Consider the following 23,024-nt stretch of genomic DNA (forward strand, 5'->3'; position numbering starts at 1 on the left):
GTTTTTCAAACACAATGTTAGAGATACAGGGATTGCACCCGTTTAGACTTGCTTAGGTTGTTACAGACGGTGGCTCTGCACTGTGCAGTGTCCTTCCTGGAACTTAGTTACTGTGCATGACTGACTGTGACATGTTCTTTTCACTCAGGTTATCTCCCAGCTCAGGATCTTGGGAAGATCGGTCACAGCCGGTTGCAAATTTGACAGAGAAATCTGGTCTAATGAACTTTCTCCTGTTCTCAATCTGTGGAAGAAGCTGAACCAGGTTTGTCATGGAAGGATTGGAATGTATACCTTTTCCTGCTGCTTTCCCTAGGCCCCGGGGCTGTTCTCTTCTGCCCGACTTACAAAGACATCTGTGGCCTGCTTATCCTGAGTCACACACGTGTATAGGTCACATTGCAACCCAGATCTAGGCCCTGCTTGTCCAGAGCAGAAAGACAGGCACAGCAAACAGTGCTCCCAAGTCCCACAGTCAGTCACAGTGTTTGTTCTCCCTGCTTTCTTTTAGTTCACACTGGGTTAGTCTTCTTTATTCTTTGTTGGAACCCAATTTACACAAATTTAACCGAATAACTAGCAAATCATTTTGTGATTTTATAATGTATGTGGTATTAACCATGGGTGTAAGTGGTTTACCTCATTACATTTTTCAAATCAAAATTCATTTATTAAATGTCATAATAAATTTTGAGTAAATGGACTAGATAAAGCAAAAAGATTCTATTAACAAAATAACTGAGATAGGAGACACAGTGAGAAACGCAGTTTTATTTAAGCACTTATTTTGCATAGACTGTGTTCTTGTGGTTTGCATGCATGTGTGTGCCTGGCAACATATGTGTTGACATTTTAAGTGCATGTGAGAGCCTGACATGGACTTTTGGTGGTGTCTTCTTTTTCTCTCCACCTTGAGGCAGTGTCTGTCACTGAACGTGAAGATGTCCTCTTTGGTTAGTCCAGGGAGCTCCGTACCTGGGACTCCTTGTCTGCTTGCCATGTGCTGCTGTCGTTTACTGGACTGCCATGCCAGCGCCGCTTTTACATGGCATTAGGAGGTCAGCCCTGGGCCTCGCTCTCAGTGCCCTGAGCCACACTCCCAATCTTGGAGGTGTCCCGCCTTCTCTTCTCTAACAATGTTTGCCATCGTGGATATAACAAAGCCATACTAGCCACGTAACACAAAGTATTGCTAGGAGGACAGAAGGCAGGTGTCCTTCCACTGATGTTCCATGTATGTAGTATTACAGTGGAGCATGGGGTGCATGATGGCAGTAAATTCATCTGCACTCCAGACTGGCTCTGCCCATCTTAAGTCATCTCCTTTTGCCTATTTTCTGTCTGGTGAAATAGAGGAAATCTTAAACTGCCAGAACAGCTAGTTATTTCTTGTGAAGCCTACACCATGCTGAGTACTTGATAAATGCTAGCTATTTCTAGTACAGATCTTAAAAACATTAGGATGACATTGTTCTAGGGTGTCTGTGTTCTGGACCCATTGGTCATTCCTTGATAAGTAGAAAATGTAGAAAAGTAGCATTTTTAGTATTTATTTTAAAGATGTAATTAACAAAGGATCTTATCCTAAAAAGAGAAAGAAGATAGGTCTACAGAATGCATCCAGATTAGCAGGCTCATATACATCCAATGCCAGCTATGCTGCACATTGAGTTTACAATCCATAGGAATCAAATTAATTTAGCAGAGGTACATCTGGGAATAATGCTGACCATAGCTTTCAATGAATGGCTAATAGGAGAGTTCTGGCTATACTCGGAAATAAGTTTAGCAGAGTTAATAGTAATGCTTTGGCCCCTAGCATGGCTAGGACTGCTTAGCCATGTCAGGTTGAGCATTTGAGAAGCTTGATACACTGTATTTTGAGCATATTGGCCACCCCATTGTTTTCTCCACCCCTCTTCTATATCCACGCAGCTTCTGTCTTTTTTTTTTTGTAATCCCTGTGGTCCAGTTTGCATGCACATATACTTTTAGGAGTGTGGAGAGTGCTTTACCTACCAGAGGCTGCACTTCACAGAAATCTAACTCTGCTTCTTTGGTGGCCCTTAGCTAACAATAGCTCCTCAGCTAGGGCAGGAATGTGCAGCCTCCCACACCCCTTGCTGGGGTGTTGTGTAGCTGTGAGTTCATGCATGCAGCTTTTAAGCAGAGGGATAAAAGCCAAATAAATACAATCTGGACATTGCTACACTGCAGAAATGAACAGCATGTGGTTCTCCTAATGTTTTCTCTGCACTGTAAAATCTCAATCATTGAAAAGCAAAGAACAGGAGGTGTCTGACTGAGAGGAAGCAACCTCTCCTACTAAAAGCTTTTTTCATTCTAATTGTTCTTTGTACAACACCATCTTTTTGCTTCTGAGAACATTTTGTTGCATCATCATGTGTAACTAATTGACAAAAAGCATAGCTACACATCCATTTTTAGCATTCAGTTATTTTTCTTCAACTCTTGGGAAAAAGTGTTGATATTTGTATTGGTGCTTACTAATTTGATTGTTACTCTTTTGAGGATGATTGGGTTCTTTTTCCTCTTATATATTATGCCTCTACTATCCAACTTCACTGTGATGTATAAGTAGTGTGTGTGTGTGTGTGTGTGTATTTAATCTATCTGCTTGATACTCAAAAGTTTCCATGCACATGTGAACTTTATCCACTTAAGCACACACACTGTGAGACACCAAGTACCTCACTCGCTATGGGTGCCTAATAATTGCTTCTTTAAAGAACCATTTCCATCTAAGGGCATATAGAAATAAATTCTACAGGTAAAACCTCTCCCTGGGGCGCTGGAGGGGTGGCTCAACTGTTTGTTTTTGTTTTTGTTTTTGTTTTTTTTGTTTTTTTGAGACAGGGTTTCTCTGTGTAGCCCTGGCTGTCCTGGAACTCACTCTGTAGACCAGGCTGGTCTCGAACTCAGAAATCCGCCCGCCTCTGCCTCCCAAGTGCTGGGATTACAGGTGTGTGCCATCACGCCTGGCTGGGTCAACTGTTAAAGCCTGAACTGCTCTTGCAGAAAGCTGGGCTTGGTTCCCAGCTTACAACTGTCCTTGACTTCAGTTCTGGGAGGTCTGTTGCTCCTTTTGACATCTATGGACACTGCACACACATGGTGTACAGACACACATGGATAAAACGCTCATACACATAAAAATAGAATCAAATGAATAAATCTCTTTTTAAAATGAGAAACCTATCTTTATACTATATCTCGGTCCAGCTGTGCAGTGCACTGTCCTCTGCCTACATACAGATGCTCAAACACTACCTGTCTCCTTCACACTTTTCATTCTCATGCCATCTCTTGGGTTGAGGTTGTCTTGTTTTGTCAAATTCAGGATTCAGACGTATAGCAGATAATTTGACATTTTTTCTACAAACCAGTGTACCTTTTTAAGCTTCATTTTAGTTGCTATCTGTAAAACAAATATTCATTATTTATTATTTAAATATTAGATAGGATATCCAATTTAAATCTTGGATAGGAGATCATGTAGCCTAGGCTGGCCTCAAAATCACTATGTTTTCAAGAGTGGCCGTGAACTCCTTGATCTTCCTGCTCCACTGCCTGAGCTCTAGGGCTGCAGGCATAAGCCACCATGCCCAGTGTATTCATGTTAAGTTGCTAGTAGCCAAGTCTCAAATCTATCATGTCTTGTTCTTTATCCTGCCATTCTTTCCCATCGCCTTCCAGAAACCATTACTGTGATTTACATTTTGTTCTTCCTGTTTGAGTCATTGCATGAAGGTCCAGATTGGTTTCTACTATGCACCTGTTTTTCAAGCCCCTTAATAAATTAATTTTCTGGAAGACACCCCATAAGTGTCTGTATAGCCTCTTCCAGAGTAGAGCAAACCTCAGTATCAGATGAGTAGAGCATGGTAGAGTCTGTTCCTGGAACTTCCAAATGCTCATTCTCCTCAGTCCCCTAGCTTAGCCAACCCTGTGGAAACTCAGGAAAGCCCTGTTTCTCCCCAGGGCCATCTGGTTTGCTGCTAATTTCCTTTTTCATGTGTCAGTCCTTTGGGTTATAACTTAGCCATTTTCTTAAAACTATATTTTTAGTTAATATTTTTATTGAAAATATATTTTTTCTCATATACTGAATCCTGATTTCAGTTTCCCTTCCTTTACAGCTGTCACTTCTTTCCCACCTCTCCTCCCTATCTGTCTCATTAGGAAACAACCTGGCCTCTAAGGGATAGTGATATGTGATATGATATGATATGATATGATATATGATGAAATATGATAAAGCAAATACTAACACATTGGAATTGGACAAAACAAACATAAGGCACAAGAAACAGAGGCCTAGTCTTTGGCACACTCAAGCAGTTCATACAAATACTAAACTGGAAGCCATAACATATGTACAAAGGACCTGCTGCAGCCCTGAGTAGGTCTTGTTGATGCTGCCTTAGGCTCTGTGTTTTATTTAAGCTTGGGTCATTTTATTCAGGGGGCTTTGTTTCCTTGGGGTCCTCCATCCCCTCTGGCTCTTATGCATCTTTGCCTCCTCTGTACAGGGTTCCCCAGGGCCGGATGGAGGGATACAGTGGAGATACCCTATGTAGGGCTGAGCGTTCCCAGGTTTCTCTGTATAATGTCTGACTGTGGGTCTGTTTGTGTTCCCATCTTCTGCAGGGGGAAGCCTCTCTAATGATGGCTGAGCAAGGCATTAATCTATAAGTGTAGTGGAAGGTTGCTAGCTAGCGAGTTAGTTAGTTAGTTAGTTAGTTAGTTAGTTTGTTTGTTTGTTTGTTTTAATAAAAGTTTTGATTTACCTCTAGGTAACTGTGCTATCTACTCTCAGGTTCTTGGTTACCCAAGTAATATCAGGCCTGGGTTCCACTCTGTGGAATGGACCTTAAATCAGATATTGGTTGGTCATTCCCATGAGCTTCGAATGATAACCAAGCTATAGTCTGTAGAACCACAGACATTGGGTATAAATTGAATAGCAGAGATAGACAGATCTCTCTAGGAAAAGTTTAGTAGAATAGATAGTTCTGGATAGAGTTGGGGCTGGATTGGGAGTATCAAGTAAGGGAGAAAGGGAGAACAAGGCAGGGATATGGAGACAGACAGCTAAACTCAAGGACCATTTGAAGGATAGTATGGAAACAGCATGGTAGAAACATGTGTGTGTGTGTGTGTGTGTGTGTGTATGCATACACGCACGCGTGCACAATACATATATACATACGTATATACATATATACATGTATACATACATACGTAATGGGAGAAACAGAGCCCAAACCGGACATCTCTTGCCACCAAATGAAGCTTCCAGTAGGTGTTGGGTTACATCTGATTGTGTTGTTGGCTAAAGGGCTCCCATGGGAACACCAGAGAGCTTAGACTATTGCCAAGGCTATAGGTTGCTCTCTACAAACTGATGATAAGTGCCTCATTGTTTAAGACCTACATATCTCATTGAACATGGAGAAGTCATGCTTGTGCCTCCATAGAGCCTTCATCCTTATGTTCTAGTGTCTTTGGCACTGGAGGGTCCTCTGCATGCTGACAATGGAGATATGTGAACACCAACCCAACCACAAACTTTTATTTGTAAAGGTATCTTCCATATAAAATATGAAACTATTTAAACGAGGCAAGTTAAATATGTGTCTTGAATCTATAGGAATTTTCTTGTAAAAACAATGAATCATTGTTTACATTACATTAGTATGCACATCAATACATTTGTACACTAAGGAGTTATCCCAGTTCATATCTTATCTTATTAAGTAATTTCAGAATCACTTCAGAACTTTTTTTATGAAAAAATTGAAGATTTACATGGAAAATATTTATGATAAAATAGAAGAGATATATAGAAAAACACGTTAAAATTGACAATTTTCATGGAAAATTAAAGAGTAAAGTGGTAGACATAAAAATTGCTATATTAATTGAAAAATAAAATAGAAACATTTTATGATAGAATTGAAGATTTACATATAAAATATTTCTGATAAAATTATAGAAAAAATTAGAAAAACATGTTAAATTGAAGATTATCATGGAAAATTTTATATAGATATAATAATGGTAGGCATAAAGGTATTCCTAAGTTGATTGAAGGTGGAATTATAAACATTTTCAGGTAAAATTGAAGATTTACATGGTAAATATTTCTGATAAAATTCAAGAAAAATATAGACAAACATGTTAAAATTGAATATTTCATGGACAATTTTACAGATAAAATGGTAGACAAAAAACCTTTCTAGGTTAATTAAAGGTGGAATTAAAGACATTTTGTGATACTATCAGAGATTTACATTGAAAACATTTCTGATAACATAGAAGAAATATATGGAAAACATTAAAATTGAGGATTATCAGAAAAAATAATGCAGATAGAATGGTAGACATAAAAAAATTACTAAATTAATTGAAAGTGGAATTACAAACATTTTCTGATAAAATTGAAGATTTGCCTGAAAAATATTTCTGTTATTCTATGTCTTTTTATTGGATCAGTTGAGTCCATAAATGTTAAGAGATATTAAGGAATAGTGATTGCTGCTTCCTGTTACTTTTGATGTTAGTTTTATGTTTGTGTGGTTATCTTCTTTTGGGTTTGTTAATAGAAGATTACGTTCTTGCTTTTTCTATGATGTAGTTTCCCTCCTTGTGTTGGCATTTTCCATCTATTATCCTTTGTAGGACTGGATTTGTGGACAGATATTGTGTAAATTTGATTTTGTCATGGAATATCTTGGTTTCTCCATTTATGATGATTGAGAGTTTTGCTGGGTATAGTAGTCTGTGCTGGCATTTGTATTCTCTTAGGGTCTGTAAGAGATCTGCCCAGGATCTTATAGCTTTCATCATCTTTGGTGAAAAGTCCGGTGTAATTCTGATAGGTCTGCCTTTATAAGTTACTTGCCCTTTTTCCCTTATTGCTTTTAATATTCTTTCTTTGTTTAGTGAATTTGGTATTTTGATTATTATATGCCGGGAGTCCTTTCTGTTCTGGTTAAATCTATTTGGAGTTTTGTAGGCTTCTTGTAAGTTCACGGGTATCCCTTTCTTTAGGTTAGGGAAGTTTTCTTCTATAATTTTGTTGAAGATATTTGCTGGCCCTTTAAGTTGTAAATCTCTGCTCTCTTCTATACCTATAATCCTTAGGTTTGGTCTTCTAATTATGTCCTGGATTTCCTGGATGTTTTAGGTTACAAGCTTTATGCATTTTGCATTTTCTTTGACTGTTGAGTCAATGTTTTCTATGGTATCTTCAGCACCTGAGGTTCTTTCTTCTATCTCTTGTATTCTGTTGTTGATGCTTTCATCTATGACTACTGAATTCTTTCCAAGGTTTTCTATCTCCAGAGATGTCTCACTTTGTGTTTCTTAATTGTTTCTACTTCCACTTTTACATCCTGGATGGTTTTGTTTAGTTCCTTTGTTTGATAGTGTTTTCCTGTAATTCTTTAAGGAATTTTTGTGTTTCCTCTTTAAGGGTCCTTACCTGTTTACTGATGTTCTCCTGTATTTCTTTAAGGGAGTGACTTAAGTCTTTCTTGAAGGCCTCTATCAGCATCATGAGATGCGATTTTAAATCCAACTCTTGCTTTTCCAGTTTGTTGGGAGTATCCGGGACTTGTTGTGGTGGGAGAACTGGGTTCTGATGTTGCCAAGTGGCCTTGGTTTCTGTTGGTAAGGTGCTTATGCTTGCCTTTCGCTATCTGGTTATCTCTGGTGCTGGTTGGCCTTGCTGTCTCTGGCTGGAGCTTGTTCTTCCTGTGGGCCTGTAAGCCTGTGTCTGTACTCCTGGGAGACTAATTCTCTTCTGTCAGGGTCTGTGCACAGAAGGCTCTGGAGCTGCCTGGCTTCCCTGTGTAAATGGTGGAGGGAAGACTTCTGTCCCAGCTGCTCCACTGATCTTATGCCCTGTGATTTCAGAACTTTTACTAGCTTTTGCCTTCATTCTTGGTATGGATGGAAGGTCTGCTATAGGGTAGAGGCCACATTAAGAGCTAGTGACCAAGACAATTGTTGGACACACAGTCAAGTTATTTTCATGTTCTTTATTCAAAGTCAAATGACTGAACTACTCTGTTTAGAGGAAAGCCAAGATTGCTTTTTTTTTTCTATGTTGATGTGTTAAGAATTCTTGGTGGTGTCAGGAGGATGATATTCTAGAAAGAAAGGCCAATTTGCCATCTTTGTTCAGAAGACCAGCTTGAAAGAGACTTAATACCATATACTACAGTGTTTGCATGTTATTCTTAGATAAGATGAATTCAGTGAACTTATGGGACAGAGAGGTAATAAAGAGTGATTTGTGTTTTACAGAAGCCAAATTGATATATTGTAAAGAATAGATTCAATTAAGAAGCTAGTCAGAGCTTAAACTGAATTAAGTTATGTTGTAGAAGCACTTTGCTGGGGGCTTTATCAAGAGTTCTGGTTATGTGAATGCAGAATACACATCAACAAATACTCAGAGATAGAACTCATCTTCACAGTAATATTGGGGGGTAGCTAATGAAGATCAGGTTATAGGCTCAAACATATTTTGAACATTATTTATCTTTCTTTACAGCTTGTGAATTTGTCGATTGGCATGCATGTTAGTGACTATAGCTTTTTGCAGGAAATTATATTATATATAGCTCTACATTTAACACTGCATTCCATCAAGTGTTACTCATACGTTACTCTGTCAGTTTTTGCAAGGTGACATGCACAACTTACCTTATTTTTATCATCTTCTCTAGTATGTCCATAAAGAAAATTGCTAATACTAAGCCTGTAAAAGAATGACTTTTTAAAAACAGAACTACTGACAAGCATGACCTCAAAGGCTCTGCTCTCATGTGACACAGGCACACTGAGAGGTCAGGTTGTGTTTTACATTTTTATTTCATAAGAGCTTCACCCTTGGAACTTTTAGTACCTGGCTGATGACAACAATTACTGACTTCCTGGCCAGTTCACACCTTCTACAGCTCCAGCACTTCTATTAATTCTCATTTAAATTATTCAAGTGGCTGGAGAGATGGCTCAAAGGATAAGAACAATGACTGCTCTTCCAGAGGTCCTGAGTTCACGTCTCAGCAACCACATGGTGGCTCACAACCATCTGTAATGGGATCTGATGCCCTCTTCTGGGGTGTCTGAAGAGAGCAACAGTGTATTTACATTTAATAAATAAATAAATAAGACCTTAAATTATTCAGGTGGCACAGGTATTCATGAAGCATGCTCCTTTGACTCTTAAAGTGTATTATGAGAAACACACATGGCAAACTTTTTTTTCTGAACATGGTTAAACCAGAAATGATCTTTTATCTATACTGACAAATAGGTTTGTGTATCTAATCAAAATTATAGGTTAAGTAGATTACCTTCAAAAGAATGAATTGATGTTAAATAGCATAACAATGTACAGTGATAAAATAAAAGAAATGTTTTTTTTCTAATATTTATATACTTAAAAAATTCTTTTAAATTGACCATTTCTGTCTCTCTGAGCATTGTCCAGCTTCTTTTAGGTGAAATATGATGGCTGAGCCTGTGTGTGGAGTCTTCCAGGCCAAGGATATGACGAGGGCTTGGCCCTGGGTGGACAGAGCCTTCTCTGTTGTCCTCACAGTGCTCGTTGTGCTTTACACAACTTCTGCAGCTCAGCTAGCATCGCCCCTGGCCCAGCAAGTCCCTAGTGAGCCAGTCCCAGCAAAGCTCTGCACCCTCCCCACCCACCGCAGGGGCCTGAAGTTAATCAAGTGACTTGCTTTCTGTTTGTAAGATTCCTTTCAGCAAATCACAAAACATAGCAGACAGTTTAACCAGGTGGTTATAATGTTTGAATATGTGGTTACCATTTTTGGTAGAACTGGGACGGATTTGGAGTTGTGTCCTTGCTGGCTCCTCCAGCACTTGGGACAGGATTGGAGATTTCCAAAAGATGTGGGTCATTCCCAGTTAGTTTTCTCTCTCACTTTCTGCCTCATTGGGTCTCAAGACATAAGCTCTCAGATACTGCTTCCACACCATGCCTGCCTGCCACCATGTTCCCCACCATGATGGTCATAGTCTTTAACCCTCTGAAATTGTAATCCCCAAATAACATCTGTCCTCTGTAAATTGCCTTGCTAGTGGTATCTTATCACAGCAGTGGAAGCATAGTTAAGACACCGAGTGTAAGTAATCATTCATGTGAGTGGTGAGGAGATGGACCAGCTGAAAAGTGACAGGACACGTTCAGACACTGCAGGAATACCACCCTGAGCTAGCTGGGACATTGAGGGAATGGGGACATAGAAATGTGGAGAGAGGCTATGAGGTTAATCAGACCCTTCCCCTTCAGGAAGCTGTAGTCTGAGGACTGAGGTGTGTCCCAGCCTGTGCCCACAGTGCCGAGTCAGCTTGAACCAGCCTGATGCTGTGCATCTGCCTGCGGCTGGTCCTGGGAACCAGCAAACACCAGGAGGTTAGCTTCCCCTGCGGAGACACCATGCTGGATGACACCACTGGAAGGGGGTCTTCACCTTTGTGTGAGCCTCCAGGCTCACTGCTGTGTGCCAGCTCTCAGGAAACTCCCACCTGGACCGCGTTTGCCTGCTGTTTCCATTCTTCAGCACTTCCAACTTAAATTATTACTTACCACATACTTGTCTTGGTACTCATTACTCAAGTTATGTAGTTTAATTTTAGGTGAACTAGAGATAAAACATAAATTATGACTGCTATTGTTTTTGTTTAATTATATCTTTAGTAATTTGGTAAAACCAGTAAATTGATGCAAAAGGAATACTTGTTGCCAAGTGTAAAAGGATCACCTTTGCAATCCATATTTGTCCCCATGTCTGGGTATAGTAAATTGGAACACCAGGGTAGCCAACTGTTCTGTAAGGTAGGTTCCCTTTCTCTTTGCCTTCCTCATACACTGATTATTGGTGCTTGGTAAATCCTGTTTTGCTATTCTGTTCCCACCTCACATACCACTAAAAAAGTCCAGAAACCTGTATTTATAGACTGAGTTCTTCCATTCGTAAAATACAGTATTCAGAAATGTGAACTTATGGGTGGTTTTTGACCTCTTATATATTTTGGTGTCCCATTGACGTTACTCCTTATTAACTGTGATACGACCTTGTTCTTCTAGAATTCAAACCTCATTCATCAGAAAGTCTCCCCTCCTAGTGATCGGCAGGGATCTCCGATACTATCCTTCATCATTCTCGAGCAGTTCAATGCCATCCGCTTGGTGCAGAGTGTTCATCAGTCGCTCGCCGCGCTCAGCAAAGTCATCCGGGGAACCACTTTACTGAGCTCCGAGGTGCAGAAGCTGGCCAGTGCTCTACTAAACCAGAAGGTAAGCCAATCATAGGGCTTCTGGTGTGATGTCCTTTTGTGAAATGTGTTTTCCATGGGATCTTGTAGTTAATAGCAACAGAAAACTGAAGTTGAGCTGTGAAAGCTATGCAGATAGAATGCATTGGTTGAAAGACTAACAGTGAGTCCAGTGAAAGCATTCAGTCAGCTTGGTGGAAGTTTATAATTCTCTAGGACATCAGCCTACATTCTCCTCTGTGGCCATCTCTTTGGAACATGTGCAATGAAATCCATTTTTATTTCACCCTGAGACAAGTTTTCTATAACATGTTGGTAACCTACTAGACCAAATCTTTGACCCTCTAAGCTCAAAGTTGTTTCCAAGCAATTTAAAAATCTTGGCTTCCACTTTGTTTCAAGCCAGTTGGGTTATGAGTGTGCCTGTGCCCAAACCCCTCTGCAGGCAGGCGGGTGGTGCCCTCATGTCGACTAGGGCTTCAGCCAAATGCTTATGAGGAGGTCAGTGTGAATAGTGAGATCAAGAGACAGATGACTCTAGTGAAACACCGGGACATAGCAATGCAAAAAAGAGCAAACAGCGCGTCTCTCATTAAATAACTAGAGCACTTTAGAAAATAATAAAATCCATGTAGCTCACATCACATGTACACAAACAAAGGGGAGGAGATGATCTGTCCCCTTAGTAGGCTGTCATGTCCATTTAGGGTCCTAATTGCTTTTCCATACAGGGATGTCTGGGCCTTCCTGGAGACATGGCGGTTTTCCTCCTTCCTTGTCATTGGATAGGTCATCTCTTGGTTTTTATCTTTTATATACCTTGCATTCTTGCGTAGTCTCTTTGTTGAGACAACTGATCTTTATTATTTTGTCTTCAGTTCCTGACATTCTTTCCTGGAAGCTGGCTAGATTTAGACTCTTGTGAGTCTTGTCAGGTTTTTGTTTGTTTGGTTTGGTTTGGTTTTGTTTTCTTTTTTTTATTTGTTTGTTTTGGTTTGGCTTTTGTTTTTTTTTTTCTTTTTTTGCTTTATTTTTATTGAGCTTTTCACTTTCAAGATTGCTATTCTTTTTTGTTTTCTTCAGAACCTCAATCTCTTTTTCTGAGCATCTCATCTAAATACCTTGCTTTTCAACTAGATCTCAAATGGTCCTTCACATCCTGGTGTGAATCCTCTTTGAGGTCACTAAGTATTTTTAAAATTAAACCTTTATATTCTTAGTCTAGTGTCATTTGAATTCTTTTAGGTTTCATTTGGTACAGTTATTGAGGAGTTATATGAGGTTTTTGGAGGCACCATCTTGGCTTACATGTATGTTTGTGTATGTGTTTGTGTGTATGTAGTGTGTATATGTATGTATATACATCTATATATATATACATGTATATGTATATATATATGTGTGTGTGTGTGTGTGTGTGTGTGTGTATTTATATTGTTTCTGTGGTACAATTTGCTTCTATTGTGTGATTTCTTTTTCTGTCTTATGTGAGGATCTTATAGTCAGCCTACTCTGTGTCTTGAAAGAGAAAAGCACACTGCAGAAATAGAAGGAATTCAAAAACAGACCATATGTGTAAGCATGCTGAAAAAACAATCTATAGGTATCAATTCTAACATTAATTAGGATAAAAGAGCAAGACACTTCCAGGATGAGCTAGGAGTTAGTGTTACAGTCAAATGGATTTATTAGTAATTGAAGGAAAGGGAATTGTCGAAGGAAGAAAACCAAGCATGAAAATACACAAACCATGTGGATGAAGGTTTACAAGATAATAGTGAAAGATCATCCAATAAAATGAGTGCAGGTGACCCAGCACAGTCAGAAGGAGATGTAAAGGGCCAGAAAAGACCTGGTGTCACTTAAGCCAATTTGTGCCATGTCTGTGTGAGGGAGGAGGGTGTGCTTCATTTCTCTTTGAAACCCAGTCTTGTTAGAGCAGAAGGGTATTTGCAGGCAGCCCTGCCCTGCCTTTGCCACTGAAGTGCCTGTTTAGCCCTGCAGTGTTTGCCGTATCCAGGCTTGGCAGTAAGGAAAGGGCCTCACTGGAAATGCTCCTGCCAACTGAGCCTGAAGATGTCTGGGACTGGTGCTTCTCTTGCGAGTACTCTGACACAACACAGCTTAAGAAATACCAGAGTGAGTGACCTTTCTACCAAGTTTCTCTGGGGCTCTGAGAGTGCAGAAAGCCCAAACTCTTGAGTAGTCATTGGTGCCTTGGCCAGTTCGCTCTGGCTAGCTCACCCTCTGATGCATAGCTTATCTCACTCTTCTCAGAGGTGGGGCTGCAGACCCACCTGGAGATATACTTTGCTTCCCTCAGATTGGGTTATTCCCTTCCCACCAATGGGACAAATCCATAAATGTAGGTCACACCCAGTTTCTGGAACCTCCACTGTTTCTCAGAGTGGTCACTTGTTTAACCAGTTGATACAGGGAGGCCTTTGGTACTTAGAACAATTCTTTCTGTTTCTATCTTCTTTCTCTTCTCCCCAGCTAAGTGGACTAACTGTCGCCACAGCAGCAGCAGCAGCAGTAGGAGTGGGAGCCAGCAGGTGCTGGGCTCCTATGGTGTGGACATGCTGTGCTGGGGATGGGCTGTGCAGCATCTAGAATTTCTTCTGGAATTGCTTTTTTAAAGTGAGGCAGATAGTATGAGTATGCAGGTTACTAGGACTTTTGCTTTCCTTTTATTCAAAGTTTTGAGGGACATATGCACCCCTTTCCATATGATTTTGCCGTACCAGGTTAGACTGCACTGGTTCTTTCCCAATCCCAAGTTCAGACTGTGTAGGGGTCGCGTGGTCTCTGTGTTCCTCAGTTTTCTACTACAGGGTGTTTGCTCATCTTCTGTCTCCCTGCAGCCACATCTCTGATGCCCTCTTTCAGATGCCTGGAGCTTCAGCAAAGTTCTGAAAGCTCATAACATGCACATGCACGCATGTGTATGCACACACATGCATATCCACACAGACATATGACACAGTCACACAGGCACAACTGGACTGCTTCTTTTGCTTCTATTAATCATTTTGGAGACATGGAATCATCAACTAAAAAATAATGAGTAGCTATAAATCGTTTGCTATGATGACAATCCCATACTCTTCTTTTAGATAACTTTTGAAAATAAAGTTTCTAAAGGCTTAATTATATAAAACCCTTTCCTTGATTAAGACTATTTTATAAATGACTCACAAATTTTTAATTCTTTGTAATATCATTACATTTTTCCTAATGTCTGTTCAGTGTTTCTTCATTTGACATAGAAATAGTCATAGAAAATGAAACAGATGGCTAAATTCTTAATTAAAATATGTGATGCAGATATCATATATAAGTGAATATTCTGCATTAGACTTTGATAGCTCTTTTGGTAAAGGAGGTAACATAGAAACATGAGAACCCAAGTTTTACCCATGTGAAATCCAGAGGCAGCAGCACACATCTGTAACTCCAGCACTAAGGCCAGGTAACCACTGGAGCTCAGCAGTAGGCATTTCAGCCAGGTGATGAGCTCTGCGTTCACTGCAGAGCAACAGACCCCTGCCAGACTCTCACACACACACACACACACACACATATACACGCATAGAGACACACACTCACATAGACCCACACACATATACACACACAAACACACATATATATACACACATACACAGATACACACATACACATATATACACACACAGAAACACAGACACACACATACACACACACACACACACACACACATGATCAACTATAGCCTCAGGGTGGGTATATATCACTGTACTTATTTTCATTATTTACATGAGAATGGACTTGATAAAAACCTTCCAAAACTATGTTTTACAAAGCACACTCAAATTATGTGATTGGAGATAGCTCTGAGGTGTTTGAAATTCAAGTGAGAGGCCAATTTTGACCAAGACAAAAGCATTAAGTTTTAATAAAATTAAAAAATATACTACCCCATGTATTTCAAAGTAAGTTAATTTTTATTATATTTAAATGTTGCAGTTTCTGTGGTATGTGACATTACTTTATATAATTTAGAATAGTACTTGATATTTTCACCATTGCACCTGGGGTAATTTCAGCAGGAATTGTCCTGCCAGGGCTTAGGACTCTTAAGTTTATTTGACAATTGCTGGTGATACCTAAAGCGTTGCTGCTGTTATTTTATAAGAAGACACAATAATGAGCACGTCATTAGTACCATTCTCTCTTACATGTAAGAGCACATTTACATCACTTCTAAGATATAATTATGTCAAAATGAAGCCAACGTATTTCCTTATCATTCATACTAAATATTCATGAGTGTGTCATTGTATTAGAAATTAATAGATTGCATTGTGTTTTGAAATCATTTTAATTGAGCTCTGTACAGAACCAGTTTTCCAGATTATCCTAATATACTGGCTGGTGACACTAAATGCCTTTTCAGTCAGTTAAAACTGGAAATGGCAAACATGCAGACTCTGGGTCGTCCTATAGTGGGAGGGAAGGGGTCAGAGCAGATGCAGGATTGTGCAGCACAGTGGTGCAGCATGGCAGCACGAAGAAGGAAGCTCCGTCCTTCCTCCCTCCCTCCCTAACCTTCCCTTCCCTGTGCATAGTCTGGAAGTACAGTGTAATGACTGAACAGGTTTATCGTGTGTGATATCCAGATCCATGGAGTTAGTGTATGTCGCCTTATACACTGTGTCTAGGATCAAGCTCTCTTCAGTCTCTCTCTCTCTCTTCTCTCTCTCTCTCTCTCTCTCTCTCTCTGTATGTGTGTGTGTGTATTAACCTATATATATGTTATATATAACCTATATACAGGAATAGAGCACAGTAGTGCTAGGTAGAGGTAAGGAGAGAAGAGGGGACAGTGGAGGTTACATTGTGAGGACTGAGGACAGTGGAGGTTTCATTGTGAGGACTGAGGACAGTGGAGGTTTCATTGTGAGGACTGAGGGGACCATGGAGGGGTTTCCTCATAGCTCAGTAGTGCTGCTGGCCTTTTGTTTTCTGGAAAGTATTTGATAATAATTATCACTATCATCATCATCATCACTACCATCATCATCACCATCATCATCATAGCCATCATCACCATCATCATCTTCACCGTCAACATCATCATTACTTCTACTGCTACCCACTCAGTTTTATTAATTATTTTGGTTTAATAATGCTTTCTGCCATTGAATTTTGAAAGGTCTCATTACATTTATGTGTGTGTGATCACATGTATGCATGTAGGTCAAAGGTCACCTTCAGAAGGAGACATTTTTGCTTCCAGTATGTGGGACCCAGGTCCTCAGGTTTAACAGTGCCTTCACCCACTGAAACATCTCACAAGCTCCAGGTTCAAGAGGACTAAGAGTGGAACGTTTTCTAGGATAGTTTGTTTGTACATTCTTGTGTATATTAACGCTCATTTTTATGATATCTCCTTTATCACCTGTGACTTTAAGTCTTTTGTTTGTTAGTTAAGCTATTGAAACCTTTGTCAGTTTGCTTTTCAAAATTTCGGCTGTTTGATGTTGACCATTAATATGTTTTGTTCTGTTTCATGTGTTTCAACTGTGTTATGTTTTATTTTTTCTTTCCTTGTTTTGGACTTGGTTTTTTTTTCATGTCTTCACATATGTCTTCAGGTAGATATTTATGTTTAAAAACCAGATGTGTTTTCATCATTATCCCAGCTCTTACTTCTAATAATGCCTTGATTACTCGAAAGTATTTGCTATCTTCTAAGTCCCCTTTCTGCATGTCTCTGGTTTTCTGTACATGATGACTGATACAAATTACCCTGCCGTGTGTTCTCACTTACATGCTTGAGGCATCACATGTTGTTACCATACTTAAATAACACAGAGTTTGTTAATATGTACTAGCTGTATTGACAGTCCTACACCCTTCCAGAGTGTTGTAGTGCATGCACATATACGTCCTGAGTACTTGCAAATGCACACTCTCATGTGTGCATTAGTGCACACCAACAGTGGGCCATCTAGTAAGAACCATTTGTGTACACAGTTCAGTTAACCTGTTCTCTTCACCCAGCCGACATGGAGCACCTTTATGGGTAAAACCCGTGTGCTACACAGTTTGAAAACATTCATTAGCGACCACGACCCTTTTTATCTTTTACAATTTTCAAATGAACTTAAACTTTTACGTTGATTTCATGCTGTGCCAAATCTCACATCAAGAAAGCACAGCTGCCTGCTTCACAGAGAAAGAGCAGGCAGCAGATACACTTGTGCCGTGAGACGTTTTCATGTCATGACCCCATTGTAGCTCTGTTAGTCTTCCCCACACACTGATGCTGAAAGTCTGTGTGTGAGCTGACTGTTCTCTTTTACACTGCAGTGTCCTCTCACGTGGCAGAGCAGGTGGGAAGGCCCCGAGGACCCCCTCCAGTACCTGCGTGGTCTCGTAGCCCGCACCCTTGCGATCCAGGTGAGAATAGGCTACTTAGCAGCTGAGCATGTGGGTCTGACTATGGGATGGAGATTTACCTGTAGAAATATCCTTAGTAGCAAGAACAGTGGGACTTTCATCTTTGTGTCCTTTCAGATGTTTATATCACACTCTTTAAAATGTCTGTCCATGGTTTGTTTGTTTGTTGTTGTTTTAAAAAAAACATTGATAATGTGGAGAAAAATGTACAGTTGTCCAGCCAGAGTGTGCAAATAGTGAGTTGGACTGCAATGGAAGCCCTGTAAGGACTGGGATCTGACTGCTTTAAAGGGTGCAGAAACACTCCTTATTTTCCTACTGATAGCTTTTTCCCACAGCTAACCAGGTAGGTGCCCTAGGGGAATAAACCAAATTACCAGGTAACAGTGAACAGGAGTGCCCTGTTTAGTAGCATGATTCTTCATCCATAGTGTGTTGAATACTAGCCATCAAACTGTATTGCCTCTATATGACCATCTTTAAAACTATATAAGAATCCCTGACTCAAGATAAAAACTTTTGGACTTAATCATACTTTCTTTCCAACCAACAAACACTTCTCACTACTACTACTTAGGTTTTGTTTTGGTTTTTACATCTTTTTTTTAAACATCTTTTTTTAATAGCTTGATATTTTTTCACTTGGAAGTATACAAAGTTGCACATATCCCTGAAGTGATCTTTACTGTCTAGGATTTCAGTTATTTTTGTGGTTGTCTTCTGTGTTTCATTTCCAGAGCAGCTCGTGATGGCAAGAAGACAACACAGCCCCTGGTTGAATAAAGGAACGTAGACCTGGGCAGGCAGGCAGGACCAGAGTTTATCTGTACGAATCCACAACAGTGAAAGCTCATATAAAAATAAAAATATCTTATTATTATTCTTATAAAAATGCGTCGTCTTACAAATGTGTCTCTAACTGAATACAAACAGTTTGAGCAAAGACCTAGCCATAGTCTCAGATCCCAGTGGCTGCTGAGGGTGTCACAGAGTGCTAGTTCATTGTGATAAGACTCACGTGTGCAACTCACGTCAGAGTGATGAGAGACGGGATAGTTTTGATTTGTTCAAAAATATCATAAACAGCTGCTGAATGCCAGGGACCATGTGAAGGAATGGTGACATAATGATTAGTAAATAGAGTTAGCTTCTGCCTCACAAAAATTTATATACATATAAATTTCTGCCTATTTCTACCTCCCAAGTACTGGGATAAAGGTCATGTGCCACCACCACCCAGCTAAAATGTATATTTCTTATATATATTCATGTTAGCAATTACAATTCATCAATGTGATTACTGCTTTCCTGGTGCCACACGTCGTGAGATTGCTTAATGCAGAGAGCACATCTGACGTTTGAGTCAGAGAGGCTTGAGTTAGAGAACAGAGCCAGAGTGTTGAGAACAGAGCTGTGGGAGGAGGCAGTAAGACACACAAGCCATCAGGGGCTCAGAGCTTGGGCTGGCAAGGAGACACATTTCCTCCACAGAAACAGGTGTAAACATTGCAGCTTCATACATACTGTATGTTGACATGTGTGACTGCAGTGGAACTGATGGGTAAAGTAGCAGGGGTGAAGAGACGACTTTACAGCCTTTTGGAGAGACTCATTTCTTCTTGGCCATTGTCCAGTGTGTTGCTGAGAAGAGAGGGTCCTCAGGATTCAGGATTTGCCATTGTGTATCCAGTTTGCATGAGCAAACATCACTATTTTCTGGTGAAGAACCAACCCCGACTGCCACACACAACCTGAACTATCCCAGTTTAAGCTTTATTTTGAACAGATTTGTACAATGAAAAGATACAAGGAGGTTTACTTATGGTGGGTAGATTACTACATCAAGCTTTTGTAAGGCAGAATGAAAGTCTCATTTTTTTTCTAGGCACTATTTCAAAGCAGTTGGAAAATGACTATATAGCAGTCTAGTTGAGAATGGCTTGTGTATAACTGTACATCTGTGTCTTTCCTTTCCCTTCTTCCTCTAGAATTGGGTAGAGAAAGCTGAAAAGCAAGCTCTTCTCGCTGATACACTTGACCTATCTGAACTCTTCCATCCAGATACATTCCTTAATGCTCTTCGCCAGGAAACGGCAAGGTAGTCAGAACGAATACTTTTTCCCCTCTGGGTAATTTTGTTCTGTTTATTCACCTCTAGTCTCTCTAGTCACATTGTCTTGATTGTCAAGAGTAAATTTATTCTTGAAGCCTATATAGGTTTGTTATTCCTCTTAACAGCTGGCCTTTTAACAACAGTCAACTTTTACTTTTGATATCATTGCTTTATTAAAATATGAAAAAAAATTCCTAAATTTGCTCATTTTTAAATCCAGATTTGCACTATCCAAAATAATAGTCAGTGGTCTATTTACACATAAGCTATACAGACTAAAAGATTTACTTTCTTAGGCACAGGTGGCTGAAGATTACCAACTAAAAGTACCTGAAAACATTTTACACAATCTTTTAGGAAGCTGCTATGGACAAATCTGTGGTGAAGAGAGCTGATATTTATGGTCAAGTTTGTCTTTGTGCTAGTGTCAGATACTGCATGTATTTAAGCACTATTTATAAACAAGGCAGAATATAAGGAGGATTTCTAAAACAGTCTGAGGAAGAAAAAGAAGTTTAGTTCTGGGGCCTGATATTGATCTTTACTCAGAACATTTTTTGTTCATTCAATAAAATTCAATAAAAATTTTCTGAATTATCTTTTATGTGCTAAAATTTGAGGGCAGTGATCAAAATGTAGGGTGTAAGCTATCAAAGGCCCTCCACCTATGAAACTTGTAATCTCAAAGGAAGACTGACATTTAGGCAACTAATGTTAAAAAACTTAGGTATTATACTTAAATTGGTAGCTTATATTTGCACATTGTAAATATTTGTATTTAAAATCAGCTATTGGAAATACATATATTACTAGTTCATTTCCTAAGGACATTCTTTAATGGTGTCGGGGTCTGGCTCTAGAGATTGCCACTAGAACTTTATGCCTGTGGAGCACATATTCTATTGCTAGACCTGCATGTGTGCAACAGAGAGTTATTTATCATGACATTGACTGCTTGGTTTTATAGGGCAACGGGCTGCTCTGTGGATAGCCTTAAGTTTGTAGCATCCTGGAAAGGCCGACTTCAAGAAGCAAAGCTGCAGATTAAGGTAATGACTGGGATATTTGAATTTAGAATGCATCACTGAGGTGAAATGTACATTTCTAACTCATAAGCACCTATCCTTATAATGTAATGTAAGATCAACAGTGCTCAACCATAGAGCTAGTTATGAAAGATTGACATGAATGACCTTACAATAAGATGTATGTGATCTAATATAAAACTTTAAGTATATTTTGAAAAGGCAAAATCCAGTATGTGTTAATTTTAAATGTCTTTTTAAATCATGACCACATATAATAGAAGTGCTCAAGAGTCACTGTTGGCCTTACTCTCTTATCTTAGTTAGGGTTTCTTTGATGGGAAGAGACACCATGACCAAAGCAAGGCAACTCTTACAAAGGACAGCATTTAATTGGGACTGGCTTACAGTTTCAGAGGTTTAGTCCATTGTCATCATAGCAGGAAGCATGACAGTGTCTAGGTAGACAGGTACTGGAAAATGAACTGAGAGTTCTATATCTTGATCCTAAGGTGACCAAGAGAAGACTACATTCCTCAGACAGCCAGGAGAGGGGTCTGGTTCCAAAGTGAGGAGATCTTGAGCACTAGGAGACCTCAGAGACCACCCCCACAGTAACCTCCTATTAGTGCCACTTCTCAAGAGCCAAGCATTCAAACACATGAGTCTATAGAGCCAAACTTATTCAAATCACTACAGTCACTATTCCCAGCGACTGCTGGCTGTGCCCTAAATCTCTTCATCTCATGCTCCTGAAGACTTTCTTTACCACATGGTAGCAGTATAGCGTTGTTAAAAGTCTTATTATCAATAACAGGCCAAAGCAAGTAACAAGCAGAGCCTAAGTTCAGGCACTGGAGAAGAAATCAACTCCTTATTGGAGCAACTTTAGCACAATCCTTACTAGGCAGTGCAACTGAGATGTGATAGGCTACCACTATATGGAAAGACTGCTGGAGGGTGGTAAATAACATCCCATATCCAATACAGTCCCAGTCCTGCAGGGAAATAAGTACACAGCATTGTCACCTACCAACTGCATCCAAGAAGTGCTCAGTCAAGGAGTGGGATAGTAAACTGTGTGTGTGTGTGTGTGTGTGTGTGTGTGTCCTCTCATTTCTTTCAACGCTTTTAGGCTGTGGCTGGTATCATTTTCTCCCTCCCTCTCCTCCTTTCCCATCCCCTTTCCTTCCTTTGTTTTGGCTTTGGTGCTGTGGAATGAACTCAGGGCCTTCTTAACCTTCCATGTCAAGAAGTGCTCCACCACTGAGCTACATCTCCAGCCCAAGTCTATTAGTCAGAGTTCTCTAGAATCACAGAACTTACGGCATGACTCTATATAGGAAGGGAATTTATTGTAATGACTTAGAGTCTACAGTCCAACTAACCCCCAAATGGGCAGTTATGAATGGGAAGTCCAAAAATCTAATAGTTGCTTAGTCTCACAAGGCTAGTTGTTTCAGCTGTTTTCTGTAAAAGCTGGAATCCTGAAGATGTAGGTTCCAACAGATGTGCTGGCCAGTAAGTGCAAGCAGGCAAAAAAGAGTGAGTCTTCCTTCTTCTAGCATCCTAATGTAGGCCTCCAGCAGAAGGTGTGGCCCAGATTGAAGGTATGTACCACCACTCCTGGATCTGGCACTTGCTTTGTCTCAAGCTGGCCTTGAACTCAGAGATCTGCTTGCCTCAGTCTCCTGATATTAAAGGCATGTACTACCTTGCCTGGGCCTAGACTTTTCATGGCTACTATACCTCAAGATCTCCATGTCAAGATACAGGTCAGAAACCTGTCTCTTCTAGCCTCAAGATCTGTATCACAGGTGTGCCCTCCATTTCTGGATTGTGGTTCATTCCAGATGTAGTCAAGTTGACATCCAGGACTAGCTACAACACCATACATGGTATTCCAATATAGCATTTGGGTTTTGTTATGTAGATTTAATTTCTAAGGTTATTGAACTGACAAAAACCAATTATATTCATAGCCATATGAACTTTCTTTTAAAGAGGAGAAAAATGTGTATTCTTTTGTAATTTCACATGTACCGTTATTCATGCTTTCTCCATTGTGCATTCTGTGTGAAAATTATTATCACTGAATGTTG

General features: G+C 39.8%; 1 protein-coding gene across 1 annotated transcript in view; it reads left to right on the forward strand.

Moving 5' to 3' along the window:
• The window catches only part of Dync2h1 (dynein cytoplasmic 2 heavy chain 1), a 252,371-nt gene that overhangs the window by 212,896 nt on the left and 16,451 nt on the right, over positions 1-23,024 (forward strand). Inside the window, exons 83-87 of the mRNA XM_052189168.1 lie at positions 149-265; positions 11,153-11,362; positions 17,695-17,784; positions 19,773-19,882; positions 20,865-20,946. Of these exons, the coding sequence (XP_052045128.1) occupies positions 149-265; positions 11,153-11,362; positions 17,695-17,784; positions 19,773-19,882; positions 20,865-20,946 (609 nt within the window). The remainder of the gene's footprint in view (positions 1-148; positions 266-11,152; positions 11,363-17,694; positions 17,785-19,772; positions 19,883-20,864; positions 20,947-23,024) is intronic.

Source organism: Apodemus sylvaticus, chromosome 7, assembly GCF_947179515.1.
Source record: "Apodemus sylvaticus chromosome 7, mApoSyl1.1, whole genome shotgun sequence".
NCBI lineage: Eukaryota > Metazoa > Chordata > Mammalia > Rodentia > Muridae > Apodemus > Apodemus sylvaticus.